Raw genomic sequence first — 14,783 nt, 5'->3', positions numbered from 1 at the left:
GGATTAGGGTAGATTGGTATCATCTATGGGGCCCTTTTATTCTTCTTGAGTTCAAATTTTACTAAGTGAGTTAGAATGGTGTCATGTCTCAAGTGCTGGACTAGCATCTGAATGTCCAAGGTTTGAATCCCCACTAATATGAAAGCTTGCTGGATGATCTTTGGCCAGTTAATCGCTCTTAAGCCTAGCCTACCTCACAGGGTTGCTGTTGCGAGGATAAAATAGTGGAGGAAGAAAAAAAACAAGTTGTAATCCTCTCAGCGCCCTGACCTGGATGGCCCAGGCTAGCCTGATCCCATATATCTGAGAAGCTAAGCAGGGTCAGCCCTGGTTAGTATTTGGATGGGAGACCACCAAGGAATACCAGGGTTGCTGTGCAGAGGAAGGCACTGGCAAACCACCTCTGTTAGTCTCTTGCCATGAAAACCCAAAAAGGGGTCGCCATAAGTCGGCTGCAACTTAACAGCACTTTACACACACAATCCTCTCAGCATTCCCCACTGGGAAGCAAAAATGGGGCATACACATCTAAATGAATAAACGTCTCCGCCAGCAACAAAAAATCGAAAGGGGCTACATGCCACAGGTCATTGCGTCTTTTAGGCTGGAGCCCAAAAAACTCTGCACCCAACCCCTCAGAAAAGTATCGTTTTAAGAAGGCATGGAGATTTTGTTCAGCCTTTCAGAGAAGGGCGGAGGGGGGGATGTTTTACTGACCTGAGACTTGTTCGTAACGCCAGATATGTTTGCTGTTTGGCTGCTTGGCATTTTCCCACTTGCCTGCGTGGGCCCCAGAGACACGTCCTGAGCAACCGTTCGGCTGGCTGCTGTTGGACGGCAGCCCAGCTGCTTAGAGGTTTTGCACGGCATCCCGTCAGACTCCTGCCGAAGACAAGAGGCAACCTTTGGAACACGCTGGATGCCACTTACACAAGTGCAAGTCTGGCGTAAGCCGAAATGAACCTTGGTTCAGTCTGTAAGCTGCTACATGAATTCTGCTTTTGTTTTGCTGCTGACCCTCTTAAATTATGAGCAGTGGCTAATGAGGAGAGGAAGAAGGGCCAGTGATTTGAGCTGGCCCCCCAAAGACACATCCAAACAAGAGAAGCCGTGTTAGTCTGGCAACAGCAGTAGAAAAGAGCAAGAGTCCAGTAGCACCTTAAAAACTAATAACATTTCTGGCAGGGTATGAGCTGTGGTGAGGTGTAGCTCACGAAAGCTCATACCATGCCAGAAAAACAAGAGAAACGTTTGCTTTGAGGAGGGAAGGGAGCTGTTCCTGTTGGCAGCAGAGGATAGGACTCGCAATGATGGGTTTAAATTGCAGGCAGAAAGGTACCGGCTGGACATTTAGGATTTTTTTTTAACAGTAAGAGCTGTTCGACAGTGGAACCAGCTACCTAGAGAGGTGGTGAGCTCCCCCTCACCGGCAGTCTTTAAGCAGAGGCTGGACAAACACTTGTCAGGGATGCTCTAGGCTGATCCTGCATCAAGCAGGGGGTTGGACTGGATGGCCTGTCTGGCCCCTTCCAACTCTATGATTCTATAAAAAAAATTTAAGGGATACAGGCCCCATGCGGGCTTCCCTTCTCCTGTGACTCTGAGAATGCTTGTAAGCTAAAATTTCAATCCCAATTAGTTTTCTACCATAACGGGAGGCTGGTGTGGGTTTGGTTTAATGTTAAATCACTGCCACTTCCACCTGTTTTGGAGCCCGGACCAACAGGATCACTCTAAAGCAGTGTTTCCCAGCCTCTGGGTCCTGGCCCTAAAGTGGGCTGCGAAGCCTATGAAAGGGAGTCCCAGGTCTTGTTCATGGTGGGTTGCTGTTGTTTTTTTGAAACAGGCCACTGTATCAAATAAATCTGGACTTGCAGGCCACCGCATCGAGAAGCGCTGCTCTGAAGTAAGCAGTTGAGCAAATGCAGCAGTTCTAAACGCCGTTTTGATAACACTGGTACCCTTCTAGGATCTCTGGGGCAGAAGCTGAACGAATCTTTGCTTCCTTTCCCCTAAGCAGACATTTGCTGGACAGGCTTCCTCTTCTGGGAGCCCCATGCAGGCTACATCCCCCGATGGCCTTTGCGACTCACTGTAACTGCTGGCCTCAGGGTACCGGGGAAAGGTCCAAACCAGGGGTGTCAAACATAAGGCCCACAGGCCGGACCCTTGAGAGCTCTTGTCCAGCCCGCGAGCCACGCGAGGCAGCCCCCCCACCCCGCTGTCGATCTGGGCTGGCAAGGAACGAGTGACGTTAATGTCAAATCCTGCCCTTGTAACAACTGAGTTCGACACCCCTGGTCCGAAGAGATCTTGGGCACAAGACAGCATTTTGCGAGGGTCCCAGCCACCACATTTACTACTTTCCTTCCCTGTATCCCTTAGAAGCTCCTTGAACCATTGATCTTGAGCAGCATAGTTTAAATCTGTTCAAGGGATATAAGGACTGAAATAAATCTTGCCACTGACAATGTAGCCTTGGGATCCCTGTCACTTAATAAAAAATGCATTATGTCAGACACAGAGGCATTAGATTTATATGTTAAAAGGGGAGAGATATAACATGATCGAAGTTCCTCATAAAAGCGGCATTCCAAAAGGGCATGGGCTAACGAATCAATAGAGCAGAAGAGCAAAGACAGGTCCTGTCTGGGTATGGTATATTCAAAATTCTGCCCTGCATAACCATAGACTGACGTTAATGTCATATCTGGCCCTCGTAACTATTGAGTTTGACACCCCTGGTCCAAAGAGATCTTGGGCACCAGACGGCACCAGTGTGGGTCCCAGCCACCACATTTACTACTGGGAAGTTCTTAATACGTACCACATCGCTGGAGCTGGAAAGCGTAGACGAGGATGATGACAGCGGCCCGGAGGAAGAGTTGGACGAATGCTTGCTCGGCGTCTCGGAGGTTTTACTCCTGGGTTTCCCTAATGACTCGCACTCCTCGGGAAGGTTGTTGTTGCACTCGTCCAACTGCTGGTTGTCAACTATCAACGTCACCCCATTCCCTGGAACAAAGGCAGCCGGAGGACAGAATAAGCGGCAGTTCACAAATCGCTCCTGCTTGCGAGGGGCTTTCGATGTCTTAAGCCAGGCCTTGACGAAATCCCTTCAGCTTGAGGAGCCAGCCCCCAAATTCTGGAGCCAGACTCAATTTTTCAGCCTTTAGGGTTTCGTAGTGTAACGACCACATTGTTCTAGTTATCAGAGATGAAGTTCCCCGTAAGTGTTTCGTCGCACAAATGAACAATTCTAACTGTGATTGGCACAAGCTGAACAACCGAGGATTCTCTGGAATGCTCCCCCTACCCCTTCTGCTCAAGAAAAAAGCAGTTACGTGGAAAGCAAACATCCCCCAACCCGGCATGTCCTTTAAAAAATGCAACCTTTGACATGTGCTGCACAGACCTGAATTCTAAGCACAGACCTGAATATCAAAGCATAAATACTGGAGTGGATCCAAAGGATTGGTTCCAACTGCATGCAGAAGAACTTTGGATCCAATCCCCCAGCCCTGGTTCATCAGGAACGCTTACCGTTGCATGAAGACTCAGAGCTATTCTGCAACCCCCACTGCTTCGATATCCAGTCTCTGTATGTCGCCACTTCTTGCGTTACTCGGATTATTCTTCCTAATATACTGTATTTTAGAGAAAAAAAGAAAAGGCTTTTAAGGGATGTGTAGGTGAGTGGGGGGGAAGCCATACGTGGTGTTAATGGGCTTGACTCGAAAGGATAAACTCATACCTTTCGCTTTCATTGTTGGGGTAATATTTAGCTATTGGCGACACTGCGTGACTCAGAACGACATAGGCATAATCAAAGGCCTGCTTCACTTGCATGGCACCGTAGGAGCTCCTCCCGACATCATTGCCTTAGAGAAAAACAAACACACCACAATGATAAGGTCAGATAGAAACGGAAGGACATCTGCTCTGATCACCACCCCAACTGCACACACATGAAGCTGCTTTATACTGGATCAGACCATAGGTCAATCAAGGTCATAAGGATATAAGAAAGGCCATGCTGGATCAGACCAAGGCCCATCAAGTCCAGCAGTCTTCACACTGCGGCCAAACAGGTGCCTCTAGGAAGCCCACAAGCAAGACGACAGCAGCAGCATTGTCCTGTTGCACCATAGTGAAGTCAACGCCAGCCCCAATACCTGGTTGAAGCGGGTCTTCGATATAGAGCATTGATGGTCTATACCCATCCAGCATATTCTTCTGTACGTCATCCTTGGCCACGTACGAACCGCCATCCGTTATTCGGATGCCCGTTTTCAGGTAGTTGAAATGACGTCCGTATAATTCAAAAAACTCTATTAAAAGGACACCATAGTTGGCATTGGGCGTGCAGGCATCTTCCCTAGGATGCAGCTAGGGGGAGGGGGAAAAATTATTTAATGATTTCTCACAGCAATCTCCTGGTTTCTTCACTATTGGTTTAGAAACAAAGCTCATAGGATAAAAAAGCAATTTTACAGTTTAACACACGGTGAACGACACACAAAACCGGTTTGTCCCACTTAAGGCCCACTGAGCAAAGAACTACTTTCAATGTGAAAAGAATGGAGATGTGCATTGGAAACTGGTCACTGCTTGTGCCTGGACAAGGAAAACACAACATATTTTGTTGATTTTTACATGCTGACTTTCTCTACCACTTAAGGAAGAATCAAACCGGCTTACAATCACCTTCCCTTCCCCTCCCCATAACACACACCCTGTGAGGTAGGTTGGGGTGAGAGAGTGTGACTAGCCCAAGGTCACCCAGCTGGCTTCATGTGTAGGAGTGGGAAAACCAACCTAGTTCACTAGATTAGCCTCCGCCGCTCGTGTGGAGGGGAGGGGAATCAAGCCCGGTTCCCCAGATCAGACTCCACCGCTCCAAACCACCACTCTTAACCACACCACCACGCTGGAACCGTATATCCAGGTACCATCAGGAAATAACTCTGCTGGTCCAACTTACCTGGAGGAAGCTGACGGCCATTAAAAAAAGACTATAAGAACCAATTCCGCCGGTGAATACTTCATTGAGATCCCTCTGCAGCAAAAACTGTTTCAATACTAAAACTAGATATGGCAATACAGGATATTTCTGTAGGAGGAAGAGAAGGGGGGAAAGGGGAGTCAGATCTGTGGTGATTACAGCAACTTGGACAAAAAAAACAACATTCTTAAATCTGACAGCTGCGATCCATTACAGAAATCGACTAAGACCACCAAATCTGCTGCAGACCAGTGACACTCGAAAGACAGGGAGAGATAATGGAACGAAGCAGGAATCAAGGTTATCTGTAAAAACAACCTGATATATTTCAAAGCTAGATTCAAGTCCAGGAGTAGCTTAGAGTACACCCAGATTTTTGGAGTATAAGCATTTCTTCCTTTTCCCTAGATTTAACAGCCACTGGCTATCCATCAACCACTTCACGCTTTAAAAGGGGAAATGAAATTTAATTTTTTTCTTGACGCTATAAAGAGAAAAGTCGCCACATCTCTCATGCAACTGGCCAATCTATTTGACAGCAGATAACACAGTATCCGCTTCTCAAAAAGTGTCTTTAGCTGTTTTATCCAGGGAGTGATGTATTTATTTCGTGCAATGTTATTTTGTGGACGTGTTAAAACAATGTGGCTAGGGAGTCTATTCAATCTGTACAAAATGGGCATTTGAGAGTCAAAGCTCCCTTCATCAGATACAAGAGGATCGACTCTCGAAAGCTTATACCCCGCAAATCAAGTTAATCTCTAGGATGCTCCTGAACTCAAACCTAGTTCTTCTACCGCAGTCCAACACAGCTAGTCTCCATCTCGTCTTTCAGGGGCGCTTCCCAAGGGTGGTGTTTGTTTAAACACCATGCACGCTGAGCTGCCGCAACGAACATCTGCAAGCTATGTACGGGCCACTCTGATCTCTACACTGATCGTGACTAGTTTAAAGCGCAGAAAAATAAGGACAGCACGAGGCTCTGCCCCAACACGACTGCAGTGCAAGAGCCCTGTGCAATCCAGCGCCTTTCTTTCCTCGAGATGCCTTTCCGCATGAACACACCCAAGCTCAGCACTACAGGAGCCGCACAGGGCCCTCAATAAGTCAGCAATATTTTAACGCTTATTTTACTATTTGTATTAACCTGTGGGCAGAGTGTAATACTAAGGGTTTTAATGGTAAATTGTGAAGAGCCATGCTGGTCTATGACTGTTGGCTGATTGATTGATTGCTTATTTTTTTCAATCCAGCTTTGCCTTTCCCTGCCAATTCTGTGGAGTCTGCCAATTCTGTGCTGAAATGCACCAAGGCATTCAGAAGTCATGCCTTCAGAAGTCATCTTGAAGCCAGGCAATGTAAAGAAACCACAGAGCAAAAATTCCTACCTGTGCTTACTAAATGTGCCTGTCTGGAGTAGAGTCGCTCTGGCCTGTGCATATTCATAGGCAGAACCACAAAGATTTATTTATTTATTTAATTGGTTTATACCCTAGCCTTTCCGAGCTAGCTGGGATCAGGGGGCTCACAGCAGTAGTAAGAGACCCCCTCCTAGCAAGTTACCTGAAGCTACAGGTATGGCACCAGGAAATATACTATTCAGTACTAAGGTGGAACCAGTCGATACAGGATACTGAAGACAAGACCTTGCTTGTGTTATTTCAGAAAACAGATCTCAAATCTGAAGAATGTACTCCAGAAGATTAAGTAAGGCTTTCAGAACAAGCTTGTTAGATGCAGGGGGGAAAACTGCCCTCTGGCACCCTCTGGCGGAAATAATGCCAAAAAACTTGCAATGCTCCACATCAGGCGGTTAGAGCCAAGATCTGAACCCCCTGGAAAGAAGATTCTCTTGGGTCTTCCCAACATGCACCTTCTCTAGCATCGACTACTAAGGCTTCATCTTGCAGGCAAAAGCTATTTCTCTGTGAACAGCCCTGGCGACTCTGGTCAGACACAGCTTGACTAACTTCCCAGGAAAGGGGTCCCCCTCCCAGACTCCATCTTTGCTATGTACCCACCCCACCCTTTCAGGGGAGGGGTGGGGATCTGCTCAGGACCATTTCCAAGCTGACTTTCACAGGCGTGTAAGCTTATCGGCACACTTAACGGGAAGTGAGCCCCAATGAACACCATGGGACCCCTGCCCCCCAAAGTAAGCATGCACAAGATTGCATTGTAAATATGACTGGCAAAGGACATGGGTAAAGCCAAGGTGCTCTCAGAATCCGAGCCACAGCACCCAATGGATGTGCATTGGAAACTGGTCACTTCTTGTGCCCAGACAAGGAAAACACAATGTATTCGGTGTGCTTAAAAAATTAAAACACCACAGTTGACACAAGAAACCTAAGAGCTCCACATATCAGCCTTGCATTACGCTGCTTAAAACCAATGAAAAATGTGTGTTCTCTGTCATTATTTTCCCAATTTCCTACTGACATCCCTTAAGGGGAGAACAGACAACAGAGATATTCCAAAGTAGCAAGGACTTAACTATCTGTTCCTTCCAATCCTACTTATGGATCGAAGCGGGAACTAATACTGAATCAAACCATTGGCCCCGTCGAGGCCAGTATTGTTTGCTCAGACTGGCAACAGCTCTCCAGGGTCTCTGGCAGAGGTCTTTCACATCACCCACTACCTTATTCTTTTAACCGGAGATGCCAGTGATTGAAGCAACACTATTTGCATGCCAAGCAGAAGGATTTATCACCGTTCCTCCTCTTTCCCCCCCTCAAGCCTGAGGGTAGGCAGGGCCTGTGCCTTGTTTTATGCCCTTCTTACTGTAAGCGCTTTAGAAATAACATTATTAAATTATGATTTACGACATAAAAGCAGCAGCACTGCCAAGGAACAAATATTTAACTTGGCAAGTGACTTGGTATTAATATGATCACACAGTGCCTTTCAGTTTTCTTTTTCTTTTAGAAAGGTACATTTCTACCCCTTAGGCTACCAATAGAGAAAAGTCCCAGGATCTATCAAATACGTTATCTGTACGAATTATTTAGATCTCGTTTTGCTTCCAATTTTTAAAATAAGCTTGGACATCAAGGTTAGCACTTCTCTACAACGGTCAGATTAATTTATTTTAAAAGTTGGGTGTGTGTGGGGGATAAAAATCTGCAGTTATCAGTATTAGAAATGGAATGTGCCAGGCCATGCAAACGGCCTTGAAACCCTCACCGCCTAAAGCATACCCCTAACTAAAATGTGAGGTATTCTCTACCCGTGGCTTGAAAATCACTGCCTGACCTTGATAAAATCGGCGATGAGATGAGCAGCTTTTACACCGTTCCGCACGTTAAAGCTGATGTCGACTTTTACTTCGGTAAAGGAATCAGTCAGTTTAATAATAGGTACCTGAGGAAAGAGCAAAATATATTTATCAGTGGGGAGTGGGGCGGGGGCTCGTTGAGCTATATATTTAGTCTACGGTGGAACTGCACACCCAGAAAAATAAAAATGAGAACGCATACAAAACCTGAGCCTTCTGCTGCACACATGAGATCATTTATACAATAAGAATAAAAAAACCATATTCCCAAATACAAAGTCATTGCTTTTAGTTCTGAGCAGACAGCAGGGGGAGATAGAACCCAACAGAATCAAACTACACTTCACGCAAAGCCTGCCCATGGACAGTGGAAGATGGGGAAGCAAGAGGGGGAGGTTTCCTGACTTACTTCTCAAAGGCTAGATGGCCATCTGTCAGCAATTCTGATTCTATGACCTTAGGCAGATCATGAGAGGGAGGGCACCTTGACCGTCTTCTGGGCATGGAGCGGGGGGGGGGTCACTGGGGGCGTGGGGGGGAGGTAGCTGTGAATTTCCTGCATTGCACAGGGGGTTGGACTAGATGACCCTGGTGGTCCCTTCCAACTCTATGATTCTATGACAAGGGGGCATGCTCAGCAGCAGCCGTGTGCAAAAAACACCTGGACATTGCACACCTGCTTTACGAGGTTGATACTTGCAGGCACACTCTGTATGAGAGACCAATACAGCCCAGGGTAGAACAACTTATAGGTATTCTACCTAGAGGGATCTCTGATTCAAAATTGATTATTACAACCTATACACATGCCTGGGCTGGTATAAAGTTATCTATCTATATGTGGTCATACGTTTAATACTTGTGTGTGCATTATATGAGTTTTTATTTGACCACTGAGGAAGGCCTGTAGGCCGAAACGCGCATGGTCTGTATGGTTCAGGTCTATCAACTTTATGATGCAATGATCGTTCTATGACCTTAGGCAGATCATGAGAGGGAGGGCATCTTGGCCATCTTCTGGGCATGGAGTAGGGGTCACTGGGGGTGTTGGGGGGGGGAAGTAGTTCGGAGACTTCCCGTAGGGTTTTCAAGGCAAGAGATGTTCAGAGGTGGTTTGCCATTGCCTGCTTCTACATCATGCCCCCCGGTATTCCCTGGAGGTCTCCTATCCAAATACTAGCCAGGGCCAATCTTGCTTAGCTTCTGAGATCTGATGAGATCAAGCTATCCTGGGGCTATCCTGGTCAGGGCGGCGTCATTTCTACCTTGCCACATTTTCCTGCAGGGCAGTGGCCCCCCTGGCTCCAAGCTCAATCATACATCGACTCTTTTACTAACACGACTGATACAAGGGGGAGGGGGAATCTTCACAAAAACGAGAATGGAAGAAGCAACAGCGACTGATAATCATTTAATCATTTGCTAATTTTAATGAGCAGTGATCATCAGACCAAGGTCAGCTGCACAGTACAAAGGCTACAATGGAGTATCTTCCCCCCCTCCCTAGAATACAGAAGCCACGAAGATGAATAATGACTTACAGTTGCTTTGTCTAAAACCTTTACTGAATTTTCATCAGCTACGTTGTGCTTTCTGAGAGCCTCTTCAAGGGTCCAGAGAGGCAAATTCTCCCATTTTCCAAACACAACTAAATCAATATCACTGGAAACAAAAGAAGGCAAACGTCAGGTTAAAGACTCTTCAGGAAGACTTTTCAGGAAGTATTTACAACATAAACAAGACAACCAGATTTTCTTTTGCACAGAACCTAGAGCGGAGATCCGAGACCTATTTTCCACGCTGGGAAACTTGTAAATTTCACTCTCCTGCTGTGTGACCTAGAAGCTTCTCTCAAGTCTGAACTGCTTCCTAAGGTGAAAATAAGTATATTCTTGGTAGAACATAGCCTGGCGCTCCAATCCACCAGCCCAGAGGAAAACGTCCCAAATCAATACAAGATGAAGAAATCTGCACACGAGAAGAGAGCAGGAGACATACCATATGAACCAGAACGGCACACAAGGGATTAATGTCCTCATGTGACACAGTGCGGTCAGGGTTTACTGCGTGAAAATGTGCAGGGCATTTCAACATCTCAGCACAACTCTGCCAGTTCAGATGTAAAGCAGGAGAAATCTACAACCTTCCTACAACCGGCCGTGTGTGGGTGGAATGTGCAGTCGTCGTGCAGCCGACTGGTGTGACCCCGTAGGGATTTCAAGGCAAGAGACATTTGGAGGTGGGTTTGCCACTGCCTCGCATCACAACCCTGGACTTCCCTGGTGTTCTCCCATCCAAGTACTAACCAGGGCTGAGCCTGCTTAGCATTAGCATCCTAGTTGGAGCGGTGGAGTCTGATCTGGAGAACCGGGTTTGATTCCCCACTCCACATGAGCGGCAGGGGCTAATCTGGTGAACTGGATTTGTTTCCCCACTCCTACATATGAAGTCACCTGGGTGACCTTGGGCAAGTCAGCTCTCTTAGAACTCTCTCAGCCCCACCTACCTCACAGGGTGTGTATTGTGGGGAGGGGAAGGGAAGGTGACTGTAAGCCGGTTTGAGTCTCCCTTAAATGGTAGAGAAAGTCAGCATATAAAAACCAACTCTTCTTCTTCATCCTAGATTGGATGAAATCAGGCTACCCGGGGCCACTTAGGTCAGGGCTGGCTGCTGCACCACCCAAATTTTCTCTGCAGTTAAATCCAAGTAGAAAAAAAAAGACAAACCAGCGGGTTCCAGATCCAATCAAGCCTGAACTCTCCCTCGAAGCTAAAATGACTAACCTGAGGCTATCATCCTTTGGTCACATTATGAGAAGACAAGAGTCGCTGGAAAAGGCAATGATGCTAGGAAAAGTCGAAGGGAGCAGGAAAAGAGGAAGACCCAACATGAGATAGATTGATTCTAAAAAGGAAACCCCGGCCCTCAGTTTGCAAGTCCTGAGCGAGGCTGTTAGCGACAGGACGTTCTGGAGGTCATTAATTCATAGGGTCGTCAGGAGTCGGAAGCAATTTGATGGCACTTAACCGGCAAACACACACACGCATGCACACAGAGGCGGAAAAAAGAGATGCTTTTCAGCTCAAAATACAATGAAAGACAATGAACCACTACTTACCTAGTGGGTAAATATAAGCCAGTCTTAAAACTTCCAAATATTTGCACCTGTAAAACAAGCAGGAAGTTAAAATCCGTCATCAAAGCTATATGGCAGGATTAGTAACATTGACGACCACTGCCCTCAACTGGTACACTTTGGGAAAGCATTTGCCAGGATCTAAAGCATGAGTGGATCAAACCTCTGGATGCGCCCTAACTGCTCCACAGTGCTCACCCTGAACCTAATTTTCCTGTTATTTTGGCCAACAGTATCAAAAAGTTACTTGCAAGTTGCGCAAAAGTAAAAAATTAGACCCCTTTTTTATATTTCTAACTGATACTTATTATTGAGAAAAGTAAAGCCTTAACAAAACAGTTTGGGGTGATGTCAGGAAAAATAAGCTACTTGTCTCTGCTCCATTGTATCTCAAGACTGGCTTTCAATAAGCAAAAAGCCTTTCATGACGCACGCTCACAATTACACTGGGAAAAGAGGGACCATTATATCTTTATCCATCCTTCCCACGTCGGATGAGTAATGCACCTTCAGTCATCTACTCCCAAGCAAAATCTGAATTTCACCTCCAGCTACTATTAATTCCCACGTTTTAGCGGCTGTTTTTAAAGAAACAGGGTTCGCGTGAATGCCAGCAGTATTCTGGGATCTATGCGGAAACAGCTCTAGACACATTCATTTACTACGTACGGAAGTAGCTCTAGCAGAAACAATCACAGCAGCAGAGCCAGTGTGGTGTAGTGGTTAGAGTGTCAGACTGGGAGACCCAGGTTCGAATCCCCGCTCTGCCATGGAGGCTCGCTGGGTGACCTTGGGGCCATTCATGCACACCCAGTCTGACTCATCTCACAGAGTTGCTGTGAGGAACGAATTGGGGGGGGATTGGAAGCCTCTCTGGGTCTCCGCTGGGGAGGAAAGAGGCACGTAAAGTAAGTAAATAAATAACTGCATGCCATTCAATCAACTGGGGGCTTCCACAATCGGAAGTGACTTTCAATATCTTCTCAGCCCAGCAACACTATAATTTAAAAGAGCCATCTGAGAGTCCCGGACTATCTATAGATCTGTATTTACTGAGATAAATTCTAATTCTCTCGATAGAATTTGTTTTTGAGCACAAGATTAAACATACATATAAACTAAATAAATAAATTTTATTTGCAGCTAGTATGCCAGATAAAACAGGTAAAACAAACTGACCATACAAAGCATATGATTACAACCAAGGACAACAAAATTAAGAATCGTCCAATTTTACATTTCCACAGACCGAGGGAGTACATTAAGGAGATGTAGCTTCATTGCTACTGCACAGCATTTTGTGACCTGGGCGCCACTGGTGAGCTATTGCCCAGCAGAAACATTTTGGTCCATTCACCCTCATCAAAAGCACCCATTTCCCTAATCAAAGAGTCAGTAATACTGGAGAGGGGTGACTTATAGAGGGGACATCTAAAAAAATACGTGCTCGATGGTTTCCAGCTCCCCTGCGTTACACAGGCAAAGTCTCTCTACCCTGAATACATATAAACCTGTGACGCCATCTTACGTTGTCAGACTGGTGGCCGATCCTGCCCTGAACCTCCTATTCTGTTCTTCAAATCTTTTCCAGTGACTGCTGCCTCAGATACGTTTCAGATGACCAGGACTGAATCTGGAACCTTCTGCATGCAAAGTGCATGCTAACCCTACCACTAGGTTACGGCCCCCACCCATCAATCTGAAGAGGTCAAATTCCATTTTCCCCCCCTCCCCCAAGCAAGTTTTAATAAATACTGAAGGTCTCACACACTCTTATTGGAATAAATTGTGAGTAAGTGGTCCAAATAATAGATTGCTGTACCTGGGAGATCTAAACTAGCTCTCAACTAAAGCCCTGGGTGACCTTCCCAGCAAAATCCTTAATCACTAAAACAGGCTACGGAAAAAACGATATAATCACATTGGTCCTGAAACTAGAATTAAAACACAAGAACACTGTATCGCAAACCCCAGTAAAGTCTGATGGTGACACTTATTTGAAAATCCTTGACCTTGGGGGGGGGAACTGTGGTAGTGGAGGGGGGATGAGGGGTTGCGGCAAAGTGCTCCCAAAGTTACCTGCAACACCCCCCTTTACACACCAGGTCTCCTGCACAAGCAACAGGATGGCCTTCATGTTAAAGACAAACTCCAGGTCATATTCTTACATTTTCACAATGTGGCGTTTGTTCCTTTTAACAAAAAGACTTTCCTTTCAACAACAAACCGTTCACTTTCAAACAACTATAACCTGCCGCCTCTTAATGTCAGCCACATTCATCCCTACTCCAGGGTTAATTAAAGCTTCTCTTAGCCGCTCTTACGGTGGAGCATGATTTAAGCCAAGAAGGCTCTCACTTACAAGGAATGTTTCCGTCTAAGAACATTCCCTAGAGCCGTAGAGCCAATGACACAATCGCTGGCTTCTATAAATAAAACCATATTTTCTAAAACACTAGCTTAATGCCATCGTAGTTTTTTAAATCCTGTTCCGAGCACACCAGAAGTACAAATATTTACTGTTTGAAAAAACTGTAACTCTCCACCACAACCACCTTGATGCTCAATGAGAATCTTTAATCAGTGCTACAGTGGGGGTGGGCATGGGGAACCATTTGGAAATCTCTTTCTGGAAGGGGAAAAGGCAGGAGTGTTTTCACTGACAAATCTAGAAGTATGCAGCAGATTCAACCTGTATGTCTGTCTGTATGCAGCAGATTCAATCTGTCTGTCTAAAAGTATGCAGCAGATTCTCTCTCTCTCTCTCTGTTCATACAGCTATAGCCTTGAGCAGAAAATAAAAATAAAAATTCCTTAGTGTTATTCTTTTGGTATTTAATTATTGCCCCTATAAAATTTGGCCATAGAATCCTTTGCATCTGATAATAGCCACGTCACCTGTGCCCCCTCGTACTCGTGGGACATTTCCATATTTTTAAATAAAAGAGTAATTAAACTGGCCCCCGGCTCATTAAATACATGCAGCAGATTCAAGGGACACAAGTTAATTGGGAAGATGCTGAATTGGAGGGTGACCAGGGCAAGGGGTGGCGGGTGGCGGACACGCAGTGGAGTTGCGCAGATGTTCCTTGACGAGTTAAGTGACTTACAGAGGGGTTTTTCCCAAACAGGTTGCAGGATCTGCAGCGACAGTAGTCACTCTGAAAGGAACGGCTAGTCAGTCGCGGCCTTTGTTTGCAATGGCCTACACAGTGCCCTTTTGAAGCCCACTGCAGCCACTGGGTGGCAGAAAAATTCCAAAGCTCACCACAGCCAAAATTCAGCAAAACATTTGCTTTAACATTGTATTCTGTGTGTACGTTGTGTGTGTGTGTGTGTGTGTGTGTGGGTCTTTAAGGGG

The 14,783-nt window shown here is 46.0% G+C and overlaps 1 protein-coding gene across 1 annotated transcript in view; it reads right to left on the bottom strand.

The window, feature by feature from the left end:
* TENT4B (terminal nucleotidyltransferase 4B) overlaps positions 1-14,783 on the bottom strand; it is a 43,478-nt gene that overhangs the window by 1,281 nt on the left and 27,414 nt on the right. The window contains exons 4-12 of the mRNA XM_056862515.1: positions 11,405-11,451; positions 9,827-9,947; positions 8,264-8,371; positions 4,985-5,113; positions 4,176-4,389; positions 3,755-3,881; positions 3,544-3,647; positions 2,828-3,015; positions 718-882 (exon numbers count right to left, since the gene is read on the bottom strand). Of these exons, the coding sequence (XP_056718493.1) occupies positions 718-882; positions 2,828-3,015; positions 3,544-3,647; positions 3,755-3,881; positions 4,176-4,389; positions 4,985-5,113; positions 8,264-8,371; positions 9,827-9,947; positions 11,405-11,451 (1,203 nt within the window). The remainder of the gene's footprint in view (positions 1-717; positions 883-2,827; positions 3,016-3,543; positions 3,648-3,754; positions 3,882-4,175; positions 4,390-4,984; positions 5,114-8,263; positions 8,372-9,826; positions 9,948-11,404; positions 11,452-14,783) is intronic.

This window comes from Euleptes europaea, chromosome 17, assembly GCF_029931775.1.
Source record: "Euleptes europaea isolate rEulEur1 chromosome 17, rEulEur1.hap1, whole genome shotgun sequence".
Taxonomy (NCBI): domain Eukaryota; kingdom Metazoa; phylum Chordata; class Lepidosauria; order Squamata; family Sphaerodactylidae; genus Euleptes; species Euleptes europaea.
Note: the sequence above shows the minus strand (reverse complement) of the source record. Positions and strands in the feature narration are given on the sequence as shown.